Consider the following 19,830-nt stretch of genomic DNA (forward strand, 5'->3'; position numbering starts at 1 on the left):
GCTAAACAAATGGTTTTAACCCTATGCAACTCTCTTTTTTCTGTTGGAGGAAAGAGTGCGAGCTAAAATGCAAGCATCATGCATCAGCTAAGCTGTGAAAGCCAAGAAGAAAGATTTCAGAGATGCTAGTTCTTGAAGAGTGCCGACCTCGGGCACCTCCTCAAACGTCACGACAAATGACGAAGATCGATCCTTCCTATGTCACCTCAATGGATCTGAGTGAACCCAGACACTGCTGTGTAGCATGAGCACAATGCTATCCTGTCTCTTTGTGTGCAGTGAGCTACAGCTCATGGAAATAAAGCCACCAAGTTCAGAAACAATAATACCCATCTTAAAACACTGTGCATATAATCTAAAGATCAACAAGCTGTTCATCATTGGTCAATTCAGGAGATATTTTTGGAGAGTTAACGAACACGGGGTTTTATGTTGAAAGTGTTTTGGCACTTGTTTTGGCCCTTTGGATTACACATTTGCCACTTTGCTTTGAAGGAGTATTTAATTTAATTATTTCAGAGTTTTTCCTCTTTTCTTCCAAATTATAATTTGGTGTGATGGTGTGAAGTACTCCCCACTAATGCTAAAGATAAATTGTGCCATTATGCATTTAATGCATTTTTGGGGAAATTTTGTCCACTTGTCTGTTAGATGTGAGGCAAAGTATGATGTTAAGTGTGATTATATCATTGTTGAAAATGTCTATTATCAAAGACAAAGTGCTGTCTCTAACACCCATCCAATTTTTGCTACAATTATTAGTGCTAGTATAAGAAATGTGTTAGGGCAGACACTTGGGAAAAAAACAGATTTCTCTGACTGTGTCCAAAGTTCCAAACCATAATATGGCTTGTACAACTCAGTCCAGAAGGCAAACACAAACTTACAGTATGGTCTTATTTTCATGACAACCCCACTGTCACACAAAGCACGAGCCCCATTTTTTACTTTGATTTCAGCTGACAGAATCGAGTATATTGAGGACTGCATCAAATGCAATGGAGATGGGTATCATGAGAGAGCGAGAAGCTTTGAAGCAGCCGAGAGTACCGCACACCCCCGCTGTACCTCCAGTGTGAACAGATGACAGGGAGGGGGAGCGTGGGAGGGGCTTATGAAGCTCAGAACTCGATCTTGCAGGCGGAGAAGGACTCGTCCTGCATGACGACGGTGCTGCTGGAGGCCAGCACCATGATGTTGAGATCTTGCTGCTTCTCGTGGGTCTGCTGATACCAGTCTCTGGTCACCTCCGTGTCGTGGGTGGGAATCAGAGTCACCTAGAAACGAGCAGAGAAAGAAACGGGAGGGGAGAGCGTGGAGAGAGAAACATTTACAGAACGTTATGGTAACCGTGGTAACCAGAACGTTATGGTAACCGTGGTAACCAGAGCCTTGCCCAAGTTTCAAGTGACAGACATGGAAATCACTGTGAATAACGTCACCATTATGGAACAGCAAATGTCACAGCTGGTTGAGTCATCAAAATTGATCACAATGTCTCTTGGAGGAAACATTGGCATAATGTTGTAAAACTCCTTGTCAAACAGCTGTCAGTGACAACTGGTTTGAATTGACAAAGGCTTTGGATGAGTGAATACGGTAAATGAGCAGAGAGCTTGTAACTGACACAACAATGAAATTACAGATACATAAGAGCCATCTGGGTACTTTTGGGGCAGAGATAAATTCACTACCAAAACGCCTCACATTACAACGTTATTATTTCTTCCTACTGCACAGTCATTTGAAATCAGACAGAAAAACATGTAAAAGTCATCATATCTAAATATCATATCAAGCTCACCAAAATACCAAATAGATGTTTAGAATTGGTCTACCAGGAATCCATTTAATGGCTAGGTGAGAGGATTCAGCAAGGTGGTGAAATGTTCCACACAGGTCTTGGTCTATACTAACTTCATAGCATCACTCAGTTCTTACCAAATTTTTGGCGGCTGGGGAGAGTTCTAGACTAATGCACATGCTTCCTCCGATATATGTGCAGTCACCAGCCACTTCTTTTCACCTGACAGTGAGGAGTTTCAGCGGCAGGGCATAACGTGTGGGAGGATCATGCTATTGCCCCCAGTTTTCTGCCCCTTTATCACATCATTGTCGGTCAACTCTAGACATTGTATTGCACAATCTCAGGAGGTCAAAGTCATTTAATTCATGCATCTTACCCATTACAACATTTAAATCACCCTTTATATGCTTTATTCACACTAACTGCTTGAAGGAGCGAGCTGTTTGCATGAACAGAGATGTGTACCTCACACATTTTCTACTTCTTCTTCTTGTCTGTATTAGCAGAATACCCGTCCCTGTGTGACTGGCCATTTAGTCAGGCCTCGCTCACAGAGTTGGCATGCGGCCTCTCCTCTCTCTCCCCAGAGGGGTTTCATAGTGCTCTTCAGTGGCTGATTACAACTCAGCTCACCTGCGTGCTGCTCCAGAGTTCACTGGCTGATTCAAACTGCGCCCAACTCTGGAGCCCTCCATGGTGCTGAACCTGTGTTGGGGCATTTTGGCCACTAATTAGCCATTTTTACCCATTTAGTTGGCCAAATCTTGACACTTCCTGTGTAATTTTACAGCCCGATTGTACGTAATGGCATGGCTGCTCACTCACTCACACAGACACTTCTCATTCTTATACTGTAGTAGTAGGATGTATATGACACAAATGGTGCCATTTGGGGGCGGCTGTGGCTCAGGAGGTAGAGCGGGTCGTCCACTAATCAGAAGGTTGGTGGTTCGATCCCCGGCTCCTCCAGTCCACATGTCGAAGTGTCCTTGGGCAAGACACTGAACCCTGAATTGCTCCCGATGGCTGTGCCAGCACCCTGCGTGGCAGCCCGCCGCCTTCAGTGTGTGAATGGGTGAATGTAGGCACATTGTAAAGCGCTTTGGATAAAAGCGCTATATAAATGCAGTCCATTTACCATTTTACAAATGTGGAGAGCATGACAAATGAACACATTTGCATGCAGAAAACATGAGAAATGGTGGCAAAGACAGACAGGTGGATAGCTAAGGAACTAACTACCTGTAAATTGGAGCCCCATTGAGCCTTGCCCTCCAACAGGGCATCCAAGACTGCGCGGCTGGGCTCTCCACTGCCCGGGTCGTTCCCGCTCACCACGTAGTAAGAAGCCCGCACTCTCTTGAAGAACTCCTGGTCCACGTTCTTGGCACTGCAGTGGTTGGGCACATAGGCCAGGTCCACATAGATGGGTGGCCCAGGGGGGACGGCTGAAGTAGTTTTCTGAGAGTTGTTACCTGGAACAGAACCAGGATAGAAACCAGTGTTAGTGTCTAAGAAAGTGACTTAATTGGATGATCTTTTCCAATTAACAAATTATACTGTACATTTAAATTTGATTGAATCTGATACAAGGACTTTAAAGAAGCCCATAGCATTTAAAAATAATGTTAATGTCATATTTATGAAATATACTGTATAGACATAGTATCACAATATCTTTCTCTAGGACGTAGAAAAGTCTCAAGATATTAACGCACCTGAACTGCTTTTGATACCATTGACCAAGCCTTTCCCAGGGTGGTGGATCTCACTCCTAGATTCATGGGTCTCAGACATCTTAATCAGCCTGGAGCTTCTCTCCGTGTCTTTCCTCTTCAGAGAGGCTGAACGGGGTGAGGCAGAGTCCTTAGACGTCTGCTTCACTGGAGTGGAGGATCTCTTCCTGACTTCCCCCTTCCGAGCAGGGGAAGCTGATTTGGGTTTGCCCTTTCTAAGGACCTTGGTGGTCTTGTGCTCCTTCTTGAGAGGTTTGTCTGTGCTGCTAAGGTCATTGATAAGAGCCTCTGGGTCTACCATGCACACATCCGGGTGGGGAAGGTGGGGAAGAGGGTCCTTCATTGGTGTGGGAAGAGGGTCGTGTGTCTTCTCGGTTGACCGAGGTGATGAGGGATGGTGGCCCCCACCGGCTCCAGGAGCAGACAGTTTGTCCACTGGCAGATGTTCAGCATCTTCATCTGAGTCCAAATTTCCTTCGGCTGTTATGGACGGGCATTCCTCCGTTTCTGGAGGGACGTCAGAATCTGACTGTGAAGGCAACGATTCGCTTGCGGATGTTGGTGGCGTCTCTTCTCCAGCTAATGTCACAGTCAGCCCAGTAGACATGGGACCAGGCAACTGCTGTGGCCCCTGTCCGGCATCTCCAGTTTGACTCGGAGTATGGTGATGCCTCTGCTTGTGTGACCTCCTTTTCACAGAGTGTTGCTCACGATCATCCTCATCCCCTTCCAGGGAGTGGTCACTACGTCCGTCCTCCTCACCCTCATCACTGGAGAGCAGATGGGGGCTGGGGTTGATGAAGGATGGAGAAAGTTCTCCTTTGCGATGTTTGTATTCACAAGAGGAGTATCCTGGAGGGGAGAAAGAGGAGGAGGTGGCTCCTGTGTACAAGTCAGAGGGGCGTTCAGACTGTCCACCTGCTTTGCTAGATGCCTCTGATTGGTAGGTATCTTTTTTGGAGGATAGAGAGGTACCATGGGCAGTGGTCATCCATTCCATTGCTTCCAAATCATCATCATCATCATCACCACCACCATCATCATCACCATAACCTGGAGGAGGGGCACTTGGGCAGCCTTCAGGCCTCTGTAGGAGTTCCCAATCGGATATGCTACTCTTTCTCCTTACCTCCATTCTGTCTGGTGGCTTCTCCAACATTTTCTCCTCTACTCTTTCACTCGTCTTTGGATCAGCTGTAGCTTTCTTCTCCTCTCCTTTGCTCTCTTTACATGTCTCTCCCTCCAATGTCTTTTCTTCTATTTTCCCCTTGACTTCAATGTCTTCTTTAACAACCTCTGTCTTTTCATCCCTTTCCTTAGGTTCTTTTTCCGACACCGTGGCCTCCTCCTTCAGGGGTTTGATCTCTCCATCTTTCTTTTCCTCCCTAAACTCTAGCCTCTCCTCCTTTGTCTCTTTCTCCTCTGTTATGGCACATGAGGTTTTGGTTGCTCCACTGAGAGCGTCTTTAGAGCTAACACACAATGGGGTAGCAGAGGCTGTCTGCTGTGTTGTTTCTGTCACCACTTCAGGCTGAGATACCATAGTAGTAGAGGTTATAGTAACTGTCTTTGTCTCTGTAGTGTGCATGGTGCTTTCTACTACATATGACTCTGAAACTGTCTCTTTTCGCTCAGCCATTGTGGTGCTTTGACATCCAATAAGACATGGTCGGGTACTGTCCTGCTTCTCACATGCATCAGGCTCCTTGTGTTGTGCTGGCCCTTGGGACCCTCTGTCAGAAGATTCAGTGATTTGCGGGGAAGAAATGTCAAACGGAGCCCCTGATGTGGAGAAACTCTCTGTTGGCTTTACTGGTTGGGTACTTTGTAGAAATGGTGCTGCAACTGAAGTCATATCCGTAGTTTCTAGTGCATGAAAACTATCAGAGCTCTTCTTGTCCATTTCAGGGAGTGTAGAACCATCACATTCCACAATCTCTTTGGCAGTGGCAGACAAGACTGGAGGTGGTAGTTTTGTCTCAGACTGACTAGGCGAAGACAGTTTTGACAGACTAGAAGCAGTTGTTGCAGGTTTCGTGGTCACTTCCATGTACTCGTCTGTCTGAAGCCCTCCAGTGCTTGTAGACTCTATGAATGAAGGTGGCTCGTTTTTGACAGGAGCTGGGATAGGAGCCGAGGCTGATGAAGAGTAACTGTGTGAGGAGTATGTCAAGGAAGAGTATGTCATGGTGGTGTATGTGCAAGGTGATGAGGCAGCTTCCTTAGGTTTTGTAGTGATATGTTGCGTTTGCCTCTCATCTGGACTTAGCGTCGGCCTTTCTACTTCAGTGTCTCCTTGTCTGTAACATTTATCGTCACATAACTTGGATAGTTTGGAGATGTCGGAGGACACCAGGGTTTCTTCTTTTCTTTCTACTAGGCTGTCCTCACTGTAAGAATGCTCAGACTCTGAGGGACATTCTCCAGATCCGCTCTGTCCGATATCGGCATAGCTGCCTGTTGGCAGCGGGGAGGCACTGGCTATAGGCTTGGGCTCTGCATGGTCTGGTGGGCTGCTTGTGGCAATTGGTTCTTCTTTTGTCAAAAAGGTTGGCTCTGGTGATAGAGGCACTTTGTCTTCATCTTCTTTTGACTTGAGCACTTCAGAGGAGGCGGCATCCTCAGCAGATGACACCTTTTTTGGAGGAGTGGGTTCAGTTGACAAATGCTTAATGTCTGTGTCTTCTACTTTCTTTGTTTCAGGAAGCTTTGGGGAGGTTGTACCATCGGATGTAGTGAAACCGATTTCATCCATTTTTAGAGGACTTGGTTCAGGCGATGGAGTCTTTTTGTCTACATCTTCACTCTTTGTCTCAGGAACCTTGGATGGAGTTCTCTCATTAGCTGTAGCTTCATCTGTGTTTTCCTTTTTGAGAGGCCTCGTTTCAGGAGATTTCTCATCCAAGCCCTGCTTATCTGTCTCAATGACTTTGGAAGTGGATGCATCATCAGCTGCAGGTCTAGAGGTTTTCTCATATTTAAGAGGGCTTGATTCAGGTGACTGAGACTTTTTATTTGAGTCCTCTGTCTCTACTAACCTAGTGGTGGCAGTATCCCCAGAGCTATGTCGGCACATTTCTTTTTCAGATTGCTCTCTAGCACCTTTCTCCATATCCACATCACTGACCTCATCTTCCTCTTCTTCCTCCTCCTCCTCTTCCTCCTCCTCATCTTCATCCTCATCATCAAAATCTTCCCCCTCAACAAGTAACCTTTTATCTACCATGCTATCTTTTCTTTCTGGAAAGTCTAGCATAGATTTACAAGTGACAGAGCTACTAATTTGGCTATTGTCAGATGCGAGGACATTGTCATCTATGTGATGTGCTGAAAGTGTGGCAGCAGGGGCAGCTGTTGAATCACTGGCCGTTCCCTCTTTCTCACAAGGTGAAGCACGCTGGTTCATGTCTTTCTCCGCTGGCGAGTACCGACCAGAGGGAGATCCATCTCTTTCGGTGTCAGAGGTTTCCATCTTTTCTTTCAATGACTCAGCAGATGATTTTTCCTTCTCCTTCTCTGTGGTTTTCTTCTCTGTGAAGTCTTCAAAAGGCATGGAAGTAGTTGCCTGGGTGCCAAGGTCTGATTGGCTCCAAGAAGGAGATGGTGTTTCCTGTCTTATTGATGCATGCATATCTATACTGGTAGAAACCTTATCTGTAACATCATCTCCTACAGCCCCTGTTTGAGGGGCTGATGAAGTGCTCCCCTTCATACCCTCTTTCTCTTTCTCTGATTTTTCAGGTTTGTCCTCTTTGAGACTGAAGGCATAAGAACAGGACTCAGCAGCTTGGGCCATTTTGTTGTCCTGCACATCTATGGATGTAAAGCTTTTTTCAACATAAGGTGTATCTGGTCTTTCTTCTCTCTCACTCTCTTCCTCTTGGCCTTTCTCTCTGTCTTCAAATTTAGGGGAGGCGCTTTGACTGTGATGGCTGCTTCTTTCACTCTCTGTAAGAGACACTGGGCTGTAGTCAACTCTACTGAAGGACAGGGGCTCTTCTTTGATCAATAGCTCATCCAGGGGGAACATGGCTTCAGCAGACTCTGTCGGGCTAGCTCTCCTGTTATCATCAATGCCAATGTCAGAGGCACGATCAAAACTTAGGGAAGCTGCACTTTCTTCTCTGGAGTCTGAATCATGATCTTTTGAGATAGGCTTTTCATATGGATCATACTTGGATGGACCAAAGCTTTGCTTTTCCTCTTGTTGGCTTCCACTGGCCATCTCTTTCTCTGAGGCAACACCCTCCACTTTTGCAGTCGCACTGTCTGATTTTACAGCATCAGCATGGCCAGAAATGTTCTCAGAATCTTTGTCCAACGTAAAATACGAACAACGTTGTGATAATCCTGGAGAAGCCACCTCTCGTTCTCCTTCCATTTCCCTCTCTGCTTCCTTGCCTGGTTTCTCATCCTGCTTATGTTTCTCTTCAGGAGTAAGTTCAGGAGTAAGTACTGAGCTTGTTTCTTCAGGAGTAAGTACTGAGCTTGGCTGAGCTGGGATCTGTTTCTCTAGTTGGGGTGCTTCCTCCACACTGGGTTGGCTCTCAGTGCTTGGAAGCGTGCACCTCCTGGGTTGACTGTCAGTCGGTTCTTCTTTAGAAATAATTCCAATAGAGGTTGGCTCCTCCTTTGATGTAGCAGTGGTAAATGATGTCTCTGGCATGGCAAGGGGTGCAGACATGGTTTCAGTTGTTGCAACAGTCTTGTCTGCTTCTGGTAAAAGTCTGTGTTCTTCTTTTCCTAACCCTTTGATGTCTTCATCAAGAGAAGGCTCCTGCATCGTGCCCTCTTTAGTTTGATCACTAGGCACCTTCTGTGAAGTTTGAGTTGAGGGAAGGCCTGCAGAGGTGATGTCATGTTCTGATTTTCTAGGCTCCACTGACAAAGGTCTGGAGCCTGCTCCTCCCATACACATGTCCTCCTCCTCATCTTCTTCCCTGTCGTCATCAGAGGACTGAACCAGAAATCCAGACTTGTACTCTGACTTAGATGCCACCACTGCTTCTCCTGATATCGTTTGTGCAGTTTGTTTGATGGCTTTGTTCAGGTCTTTCTCTTGCAATTCCTCTCTCTCCCATTTCTCGTCTTTGGTGTCAACAATATCCTTTTCTTTAAGCATTTTTTCTTTCGCAGTTTCACCTTCAGACATTTCTTCCTCCTCTTTCTTTACCTTGTCATCTTTGATATCTTCAATGCCATAAGTGTATTCTTTTTCTTGTTCTTTCTCCATCTTCTGTTCTTTAGTCAATTCCGCAACATGGGTGTCGTCTTTTTCTTTCTCCATCTTCTCTTCTTGACTGATGATAACATTTCCCTCTTCATCCTTCACTTGTTCTTTCTTCTCCTCAGCATGGTGCAGTGCTACACTAATGTCCTCTTCCACTTTGTTCTTGTCTTCACTTGAAACAGTCACAGAAGTATCTTCAAGGCTTTGCTGCATTTTCTGTACTTCCGTAATCTTACCACCAGAAGCATCTTCATCTATATCCTTAGCAGCACCGGCCTCACAGATATGATCCTTTTCGGTCTTCTGCTCTTTCACGAGCTCAGCCACAGGATGATCTACTTCTTTTTTATCCTCCGTCTTGGTTTCAGGCACGTGTTGGGTTGGCACGCACACCTCCTTAGGCTCTCCCTTCTCCACATCTTTGATTGATTCAGGCTCATAACTGTCCTGTTTGACTTTGTCTTCATCCTTGATAGTTTCAAGTTTATGCTCTTTCGCCTCTGCCTCGGTATGCTCAGCATGGACAGAATCATCATCGGTTTCTTTCTCTTTTTTCTTGACATCCATTTCAATATCATCATCTTTCTTTTCATATGTGCCCTTTTCCAACTCTTTAGCCTCCTGCCCCTTTATCTGTTTAATATCAGAAATATCACTTTTTTGCACCTCTTTCTCTTCATCCTCCACAGCTTTGATAGAAGTGCTATCTTTTAGTGTCTCTTTTTCCTTCTGATCCTTGGTGGAAATATCACTCTTTTCTATCGCCTCTTCTTCATCCTTCACCTGTTTAATAACACTATCATCTTTTGCTGTCTCTTTCTCCTCCTTGAGGGCTTTTACATCAGATGTTGTAACTTCATCCAACTCTACCTTCTTCTCATCGTCTGTGATGCCTTTTAGAAGTAAATCAGAAATATTTGTTATTATTGTATCTTTTTCCTCCTTGATGGGTTTGATATCAGCTTTCTCCTTTGCCTCATCTGTTGTTGATTTGCCAACACAAATATAATCTTTACTTTCTTCTTGCATGGTGGGTTTAGAAAGAAAAGTATCATCCATAGCGGTCATTTCATCTTCCTTGGGTGGTTTGACATCTTGCTCCTTTTCTACATCCATGACTGGTTTCACAGCAGAAGCATTATCCTTAAATGTCTCTTTTGCCTCTACCTTTGTTGGTGTGACAGAAGAAGTATCTTCCTTGCATGAGAGTTTGATAGCAGAAGTATCATCTTTACCTGCGTCTGGCTCCTTTTCGTCTCCTATGGTTGGTTTGGCAGCAGAAGTGTCTTCCTTACTTGTCGTTATATCCTCCTCTAGCTTTGTATCTTTACTTGTCTTTTCCTCCTTTTCTCCTTCCGTGGTTGGTTTGACGGTGGAAATCTCATCTTTACTCATCGTCATATCCTTTTCCTCCACCTTGGTCAATGTAATAGTAGATTTAGCATCTTTACTCGTCTCTTGCTCCTTTTCTTCTTCCATGGCGGGTTTTTCTTTGGTGGGTTTAGCAATAGAGGTATCATCCATCTCTTTCTCTTTGCCCTGCTCATCCTTGATGGGCTTGGTAGCAGAAGTAGCATCCTTTTCTAGCTCCTTTTCCTCCTCCTTAATGGGCTTAATAATGGGCAGATCATCTTTCTTTTCCTCTTTCTCCACTTCATCTTTAATGGCTTTGATATCAGTACTATGGTCCTTTACAATCTCCTCATCCTTGATACCTCTAATGTCAAAAGTATCATCCTTTTCTGTCTCTTTCTTCCCTTCCTCAATAATATCAGACACGTCATCCTTTTTCATCTCTTTCGCCTTTGTGTCATCTTTGGGCTTGATGTCAAAACCGTCCTCTTGTATGGTATCTTCCTGCTTCTTTTCATCGTCGATTTGTTTGATATCAGGAGTATCCTTCTCCATTCCTTCTCCTTTGATAAGCTGGATATCAGGGATATGGTCTTTTTCAATCTCTTTCTGCTCGTCTTTAGTGGCTCTAATATCAGAAGTATCATCCTGTGTAGGATCTTTTTGCTCATCCTTGATTTGTTTGACATCGGAAGTGCCATCCTTTGCTGCCTCTTTTCCCTGTTCCTCCTTGACAGCTTTAACTGCAGATTTATCATCATGATCATCATCATCATCTCCCTTGTCATCATCATCGTCATCCAGGAAACGACTCTCCCTCTCAGGCACTTTGGGTCCTTTCTCTTGACAGCCATCATCAATTTCTTCATCACTGTGTCCAGATAATACTCTCTCACTAGAAATGTCCTCGGTGAGAGAATCCTTCTCTAACATGGATGCTTCAACTTTTCCCATTACAGGTGCAGCAGCAAGAGGCAACTTTTGTTTTTGTTCATCTTCATCTTCTTCTGTCTCTTTCATCAGTGCTAGTAGTAGATCAAAGTGTTTATCCATTGATACTGCATGCTGAGCTTTCTGTTCGTCAACAACTTTTGGTGTCTTACTATCTATTTCTGCTTCGTCTTTCTTTTTAGTTTTGTCTTCGGCTTTGGTGAGGACATCAGGGACCTCCTCTTGTTTTTGTGGCTCTAATTCAGGGAAGCCCCTCATCTTCTCTTCCACTGGTGACTGACGAAGTGGAGAATGGGCTGCACTAGGAGGTCCAGACTGTGCAGGGGAGGCCATTTTCACAGTGCTATCATCCGGACTGAAGCAACGCTCTTCACTCTCTGAAGTTATTGAGTCTGCTCCAAAAGGCTTGGTGGGCACAACAGATGAGATATCTTTTGGTGCACCGGTATCTATATGCTCCTCTTCAACAAGTGGGTAGAGTGGTTTGGTTTCCTCGATAGATGTTGAAACTGGAGACACTGAGCCGACGAGCTTTTCAATATCTTTCTCTTTAGCATAGCCCTCTTGGATTTTTTCAAGTGAAATGTCAACATTAGGAGTTTGGTCTTCATCTTCCTCTTCTTCCTCTTCCTCTTCATCATGAGCATCAGGAACCTTAGCCCCTGTCTGCACTTTGGCGGCAGCAAGCTGCAAGTCATCAGATTGAGACTTGAAGCACTTATCATCCTCTAAAGAGGAAGATGGTGAGATGGTTGGCGTTGACTGGGGAACAGTGTTTACAGTATCTATACCCAAAGTGCTTTTGTCTGTTTCTTCAGTCTGAGGTGCTGTGACAGATGCCACAGACTGATCTTCAGCAATAGAGGTGGGGAAGGAGGACAATTTGTCATACTCTGTGATAGATGTAGCAGAGGACACATGCTCTTCTTCTGCCAAAGGTGCAGCAATGATGTTGGTGAACACAGATACTTGCTCCTGTACACCTGATATAAAACCTTTATCTGACATAGCTGCAGCTTGCATCTCCCTCATGCCGTGGATGTTTACAAACGAGCCTGTCTGATCTGGAACGGAGATGTCATATGTGCCGACATCATACTGAAGGTGTGGTATCCTGTCCTCTGCCTCCTCGTGAATCTCCTCATCAGAGATAGTCTGTTCTGTCTCGGAGTAGCCAGGAATGGTCTCGTCTTGGATGTAGGAGATGGGTTCTGCTGCAACGGCTCCTTGAGCTACTGAGGTTATGGGAGCTGTAGCCCCTCCCACATGTGACAGGTAGCCTTCCTCCTCATCTTCCTCGTCTTTGGCCATAGTCACAAGTTCAGTGGCTTTGCTTTCCATGACCTGGGCCTTTTGTTCTTCTGCAGCATCTCCAGGTTTGACTTTGATCTCTTCATCTGCTATTACGTCTAAATCTTCTACCTCCTCCAGTTCAGCTTTTTCCACAACCTCCTCTTCCTCCTCCTCTTTGGGTGGAGTCATTTTTAACTCCTCTGTTGTTTCAACCTTAGCTGAGAGATTTTCTGTTTTCTCCATTTCTTCCACCTCATGTTTCCTATCAAGCCCGTTGTCTTTTGCCTCCTTCCATTTTGGTTCATCTTCCTCTTCTCCTATCCCCATATCCTCCTCTTCCTCTACCGTGTTCCTTTCAGCAGGTTCTGCCTCCTCCTCCTCTTCCTCCTCTTCATCATCAATGGCTGCTCCCTCATCCTCAAATTTTTCAGCCTCTTCTACCTCTAATGCTACCTCCTGTTCATGTCCAGCCTCACCTTGAGCTTTCACTTCTGACACCTCCTTTTCAGGAGACTTTGTGCAGGGTGGAATCTCTTTTACGGTTTCTTGTGCTTTCTCCTCCTCTTGAGTAAGGATTTGTGACATTGGCTCTGATGCAACCTCAGTACTGCCAAGTGGCTCTGAGGACACAGCTACAACTTCAGCTTGTTTCATTTCCTCATACTCCTTGGTGAGGTCTTCTGGTGTGGAGAAGGCAGATATGTCCTCAACAGCTCCATTCTCTACTGGTTCTGGCTGAGTAGTTTTGGGTGTTGGTTCCTCTGGTTTGGGTTGAGCAGGCACTGCCTTGCCTGTTTTTACTTTGCCAGCCTTGGCTTTACTTGACACTTTAGCTTTATGTAGCGTCTTTCTGACCTCTGGTGTCAGGGGTTTTAGGTCAGGCTTTGTAATCTTTCTTAGCTCAGGTTTGGATGCGTCCTTCTTCTTGTCCTCTTTGGACTTTCCATCCTTCTTCTCATCTTGTTTAGCTGAGTCATCTTTCTTTACTTTCTTGATCTCTTTCTTTTCCTTGTCTTTTTTCTCATCCATTTTTGACACCCGCTCCTTGGAGTGCTTTTTTAAGGATTTTTCTTTGACAAGTTTTTTCTTTTCTGGCAGATCGGCCTTGGATTTTGGAGTCTTAACAGTCTTTCTCTCTTCCTTTTTCTCAACCTTATTTTCCTTTACAGAATCACTCTTTGCCTCTGTGGCCACTGACACGTCATCTTGTCCATCAGTTTCTTTCTTTGGGGCTTTTGTAGTCGTCTTGGGGGAGGATTTGAGGCTTTCTTTGCTGTCTGTCCTTTGTTTTAACTTTGTCTGTTTTACGACGGAGGGAGGAGCACCTGAAGCAATGTCCTTTTGTGTGGCCACGGGATAGCGCAAGAAGTCAAGGTGCTTTAATTTCTCCAGCCCCTCTAGGATCTTGTTTTGTGGTGCATTCCCAGGGAACAGCACCCTGACGATCTTTTCCGCAGGGTTGGCGGGGAGCCAAACAACTAAGGCTGTAACTGATGTCAGGTAGGGCACAGATATTTCTCCTTCTTTCCCATTAGGGAGCACAATGCCAGTTTTGGCCTTGCTGTTGCCCGCCCACTTTTGCATTAGAAACTGCATCTCTTTACTGTCTTTCACAGGGTTCAGGATGTACATGTCTAGTTTGCCCACTCCCATCTTGTGGAACAGGGTGATGGGCTCAATGGTGTTGCTGACCACTCGATGGAGAGGCTCCGGCTTGACTCCCAGTTTGTTAAGGTACTGCAATGTGAGCGAGGCCTCCTCAATGCTCCGTTTGACTTTGAGATTTGATTCTGGCATACGGAGCTTCTCCGGTACGTTGAAGAACACCACACCCAGCTCTGGAGAGATCAGGTTCTTCATCCACTCGCTATAGTTGGTGGAGCCTTGGGACTGCTCCTCCTCCTGTTCTGCTATCTTCCTCTGAAGAAGCCCATTGATGCCTGGGAGATTGTCGGCGCCGATGTGTGTGAGCAGAATCGAGTCAATGCGGTCCAAGTGACGGACCAGCTTCCAGAAGCAGGACCTTCGTTCTGAGCCTCCATCCACCAAAATGTTGAAGCCGTTCACAGCAAAGAGAGCGGAGTCTCCCCTCCCACCGGGAAAGATATAGCAACATGGCTTGGACAGTTTCAGGAAGCCTCCGGACGTGGGTGGCTCCAGGAGGTCGAACGGTGAAGGCACGTCAACCGTCTCGGAGATGTACTCCGTGAACTCGGTGACGCCCTCCATCTTAGGGAGCACCGGCTCAGGGTTTAGTTTGTATTCCAGGAACTCCCGTAGGTGCTGCTGCTGTCCCAGGGAGCTCCAGCCCACTTCCCCGCGGCAGGACACAGTAAGTGTTGCCCGCTGCTTGGGGACTGCTGTGCCCAGTAATTCACTGACCTGCAGGGAAGAACATGCCCAGACACATCATGGTCAGTGATGATGTATAGATGTGGTTTATTTCTGTTGTCAAGGCTTACAAAATAATGGAATAAAACAGTAAAGTATAGGGATGTGTTTATTATGTTAACATTTATTTGTTGTTTGATGAACAACACTGCAGAAAATAGGTGCCTAGTTGGACTACAAGTATATAAAACACTGTGTAAGACTGTGCAATATATTCACATAAATGAATTATCAAGTTCAATTGTAATGGGAGGGCCTGAATGCTCTCCTATTTTATCTTCTTTTGTGCAGGGCAAATCCCTTTTGTGCCTCCCAGTTACAATTCATTACACATTTTAGGTATTTTATGTATTTCTAGCCAAATTTGTCTCTTTATATCTACAGCACCATTAAATGAGATCCTTAACATGTACTCAACATCAAACCATTCACATACATGTATGAATCTGTGCATTTATAACTTTCCTTCAAAAGATCACAAAATATAAGAAGAGAGTAGATTTGACTTACCCCAGGATCAGCAACGATACGTGAAAAAGTCTGGTAGGTGAAAACCCCAGTTTGAAGAAGAAGGTCACCGTGATCTGAGCTCTGGCCACTCAAGACCAGAAGCTTGTTTCCTGCTGAGTCTGTGACTAGAGACTGGATCTGGGACAGTGAGAGAGAGGGAGAGCGGAAGAGGGAGAGGGAGAGAGAGAGAGGGAGAGAGAAAGGGAGAGGGAGAGAGAGAGGGAGAGAGAAAGGGAGAGGGAGAGAGAGAGGGAGAGAGGGACAGGGAGAGAGAGGGAGAGCGAGAGGGTGGGAGAGAGAAAGGGAGAGGGAGAGAGGGCGAGAGAGAAAGGGAGAGAAAGAGAGAGGAGTTCAATGAGAGACAACAGTGACATCAATGACAAAGGAAGAGGCACGTCAGCTGCGTCAAGATTGTCAGGATTCAAATGTGGGGAATTCAAATTGAAAAATTCCACCAGTCTTTCTAAAATCCCTGGTGGAATATTTAAATTAAGACAATGGCCTTTGACTTGCCCCGCCTGTAGGGGCCGGAGGTTCTTTGTTGTTCCTGTGTTAAACCCCACCCACTTATACAATCCTGAGGTTAAATGCAAGACCTTTTCAATATATATTGTACGAGGGATCAGCCGAGCAGCATTTTGGTAAACAAACCGCGTTTCCGGGGGGAAACGGCAATGGGACCCTATGGAGCCAGCCTTGAGCTCAGAGCTAGATAGGGAAATCCTAAATTGACAGACCCAGCTGATCGTTTAGCTCGATTGTGATTGTCTGGTTAAGTCAACCTGGATCTGTTTATCTCCATTCGTAGTACAGGCCCCAGAGATGTGTACTCACTGCTCTAGAGGAGAGCTCTGCTGATGATCATGGTGGTAAGATCCTCCTCCATGTTAACATGTTTCCTTGAATAAATCTCTGCATAAACCTTACATATTTGTAATTATGCACTGCATAAGAGTAACTAAGGATAAAGCTAAAGTCCACATAGGCTACATACAACTTAGCATGCTACTTCACAAGATCTTGTTTTCTTTTCTACCTTACCTCTGATGCAACTGTATCCTCCGAAGGATTGACAAGGACCACAGTCTCTAGGACATCACTTCTGTGGTGGAGAGTCCTTTGTCCTGCAGCACAAGATGATAAGAATAGTGTGATCCTTATGTAAACATTTTGCGTTGAAGGACAAGATCCAAATACATCTAGACACAAAGGTTGCGCCCGGGTCGGTTGAGGAGCGACCAAGGCTCAGACCAAGGCCAGATGCTCAGCGGTCTGACTTGAAGACATCCTGCTGGACAGTGTCCAGTGTTGATCTGGAAAACCTCTTTGCGTCATGGAGATTTACTATACTGCATTCTGCGTGGTATATGGGGCAATCACTATATAGAGACAGGCAACCCACTTCTGCATCAACGCAAGAACAAAAGTTGGAATAGGAAATAGGTCACTGATGTCTGTTGGCTGCAGTTTGAAATAAGCGTTGAGTTTGGAATAAGGCTTCTTATAGAACAGAACTGATGTAAAAGCTTTCCATTATTTGACCTCAAAACGGCAGCAAACAGTATGACCATATAAATATGCCATTTACTGTACAACCCAAGTTACAATCAAGAATTTCAAGAATATCACAAAAGGCACCAGATTACTGGGTCAAGATAATGCCATTATGCATAGTCAACAGAATGATGCATCAGCAGTTTGATCCATTTAGAGGAGACGGTAAGCTTTTAATTCCCTTTTGTTTCAGCAGCACAAATGCAGCATCTAATAATAGAGAGGTCTAATAATAGTGCGATCTCTGTGACTCCACCATCCACTGGGATCTTGAATGCTTCCCCTGAGTTTGCGGTGCAGTGTATTTTTTTAGGACCTGCGCTGTCAACATCTGTTTTCTATGAAAGACCTCTGTAAAGTAAATGACTCTCAGCCGGCCATCTCAACAGATAAGCATGAACGGTCGAAATAAAATCCATACTAAAAGTGATGTCATTTAATTTGATACATAAAAAAATGAATGATTCATCCTTTATGCAAATAAGGTGATCAGTGCAGCACTTGTGAGCCCAATGCAGATAACAAAGCAGGTGAATTGAATATGTATATTCTACAGCGAGTTTCCTCTTATTCCGCATGATCACCACAAGACTTGATAAGTGATCATCTGTGACATTCTCATATTTCATTTCATATTTTGCTACTTGCTATCACCGATTGATACTGTATAACACAATCATGATTCAACCTAAACCCATGTAATTCCTCTACTACACCCCCCCCCCCCCCCCCCCATTTTCTCCCCAATTATAATTGGCCAATTTATCTCCATGCAGCCCTATTGGCTGCCCCGGTCGCTGCTCCACCCTCTGCCGGTCTGGGGAGAGCTGAGACTAGCACCATGCTTCCTCCAACACATGTGCAGTTGCCAGCTGTTTCTTTTCACCCGACAGGGGGGAGCTTCACCGGTCAGATGTAGCACGTTCCGGCAGCAGCAACAGTTTGTTTGAAATAAACAGAAGAACTGCGTAGTTAGCATGAGCACTGATAGCCACCATGGCTGAACAAAGAAAGGAGCACCACCTACTGTACTAAAACTCAAACTGCATCACCAGAAAATCCAAGGAAAAACACGTCACAGTCCCGCCCACACTGTTTGATTGACAGGTGATCTCTGTGCAGTTCAACACCACAGCAATGACAAATGACAAACAACAACAACAACAACAACAACAACAACGGCAGAAAGCACAACAAAAGGAGAAGTAAGATGAAAATGCCTGAGAGAATACAAGCAATGCTTATAAGAAACATTCAAGTGAATGTAGATCCAGGTTACAGCACATCAACTGACTGTATCAAACACTGTAAACACTCAGAGAACATCACCGACGCAGGCCGGAGGATGTGGCTCCCTCAATTGACATTGCCATGGCAACGGACTGACATCCATATTACACTGACCTGTCCTGTGTTACCACGCTACTGTCAAATAAACAACCAGAAGGGAAACCGAGTGGCCTGACCGCTGCGTGGACGTCAGCAGAGCAGATGTGCCCACACAGACTCCTCCGGTTTCACGGCGCCATGACTAAGCAGCGGTGAGGGGCGAGGGGATGAATTGCAAGTTGGCCTTGATATTCCCGGCAGCAGGGAGAGATGCTAACTCTCATCACGACACTCGGGCAACATCATCGATAGAAACGGCCCCCGGGGGAATACACAAACCGCTGCGTCATTTAGCTACGCTATGAATTTGTAGTTTCAACATCAGGGCTAAGAGTGAGGAAGGCGCTAGGAGGGCCACAGGGACAGCCTGTCCCTTTGCCCTGCCACAGGGACAGCCTGTCCCTTTGCCCTGCCACAGGGACAGCCTGTCCCTTTGCCCTGCTGTGATGTGCTTTCTCAGGTGAAAGAGAGGACAAGAGAGACTGTGTTAGCTGCTGCAGGGCCCTCGCTGATACAATGTGATACTCAAACAAAGACCCTAAGTCAGTCTGTCAAGACAGTCGGTACCAGCCGGCGGGGTCAGAGAGCGACAACACTGCCGAGGGTCTGAGCAAGACTGGAGTTCTCCGAGATCCGGTTCACTTTAATGCACTTGTACAGCTCTTGTGCAGGACTTTGTGAAGGTGACACTGGTGCAGATACCAAAAAGCTAAAAAAGGTCCCGTAATATTCAATTGTCATGATTTTGTTTTCAAATGTACTACGGCTCAGGAAAAAGAATGATGTTCTATGTGATGTTTTGCAAATAAACATCACGAGAAGACAGTCCTTGCAGGCGGAAAAGCGCCAAGTCTCCTCTAATTCAAACGAGAAATCTGCGCGCTTCGCATGCTCAACTCTCGTTTGTTTGGCGCGCTTTGCGGCTCGAGCCGATTTTTTACACTTGGCTTCAAGATTGGGGAGCAGTCGCTTCCTTTTGGGCATTGTTGGGGGTTCTGTTTCAGCTACATATTACTGTAGTATGAATAAATAAAGGACTGAGATATTGATATGCTGTTCACTTCTTTTCTTTACCTCTCTCTTTGCAGCAGCACATACAAGATACAACACTCTGAACAGTACCAATAATGTACAGGAAGCAGTGAAGTGAGGTTCGGCAAAACTGTGCAAAACTGTTGAAAAAATAGAATATAAATAATAAATATATAATAGGCCTATTGCAAATATTGCGATGTTTGAAATGATCGGAAATTGGCAAAAGCCTAGATTAAACATACTGTAGTTGATCATATGTATAGAGAGAAATTTGGTAATTTCATATTACAGTATATACATAGCACATATTGATGCCCTAGTGCATCAAGGTACTTTTATATGTCGTGTTACATAATATTTTGTTTAGATTTAGGAGTTTGGATCTGAAAAAAGGTTGTGCTTTGGTGTGCTTTAAGATTTTTTGTACTTATTTGCTCGTATAATCTGACGACTGATTTTAAATCAGTATACACATCTGTATACACATCTGTATACACATCAGTATACACATCTGTATACACATCTGTATACACATCAGTATACACATCTGTACACACATCTGTATACACATCTGTATACAC

The 19,830-nt window shown here is 45.1% G+C and overlaps 1 protein-coding gene across 1 annotated transcript in view; it reads right to left on the reverse strand.

The window, feature by feature from the left end:
* Positions 1 to 1,121: 1,121 nt before the first annotated feature.
* Positions 1,122 to 19,830, reverse strand: part of map1ab (microtubule-associated protein 1Ab) — a gene marked incomplete at both ends in the record, with an annotated part of 96,730 nt that continues 78,021 nt past the window's right edge. The window contains 7 exons of the mRNA XM_083654133.1: positions 1,122 to 1,277; positions 3,050 to 3,282; positions 3,526 to 5,015; positions 5,796 to 10,869; positions 11,230 to 14,752; positions 15,272 to 15,409; positions 16,313 to 16,395. Coding sequence (XP_083510259.1) covers positions 1,122 to 1,277; positions 3,050 to 3,282; positions 3,526 to 5,015; positions 5,796 to 10,869; positions 11,230 to 14,752; positions 15,272 to 15,409; positions 16,313 to 16,395 — 10,697 coding nt within the window. The remainder of the gene's footprint in view (positions 1,278 to 3,049; positions 3,283 to 3,525; positions 5,016 to 5,795; positions 10,870 to 11,229; positions 14,753 to 15,271; positions 15,410 to 16,312; positions 16,396 to 19,830) is intronic.

This window comes from Poromitra crassiceps (genome assembly GCF_964638095.1).
Source record: "Poromitra crassiceps genome assembly, chromosome: 18".
NCBI classification, from domain to species: Eukaryota; Metazoa; Chordata; class Actinopteri; order Beryciformes; family Melamphaidae; genus Poromitra; species Poromitra crassiceps.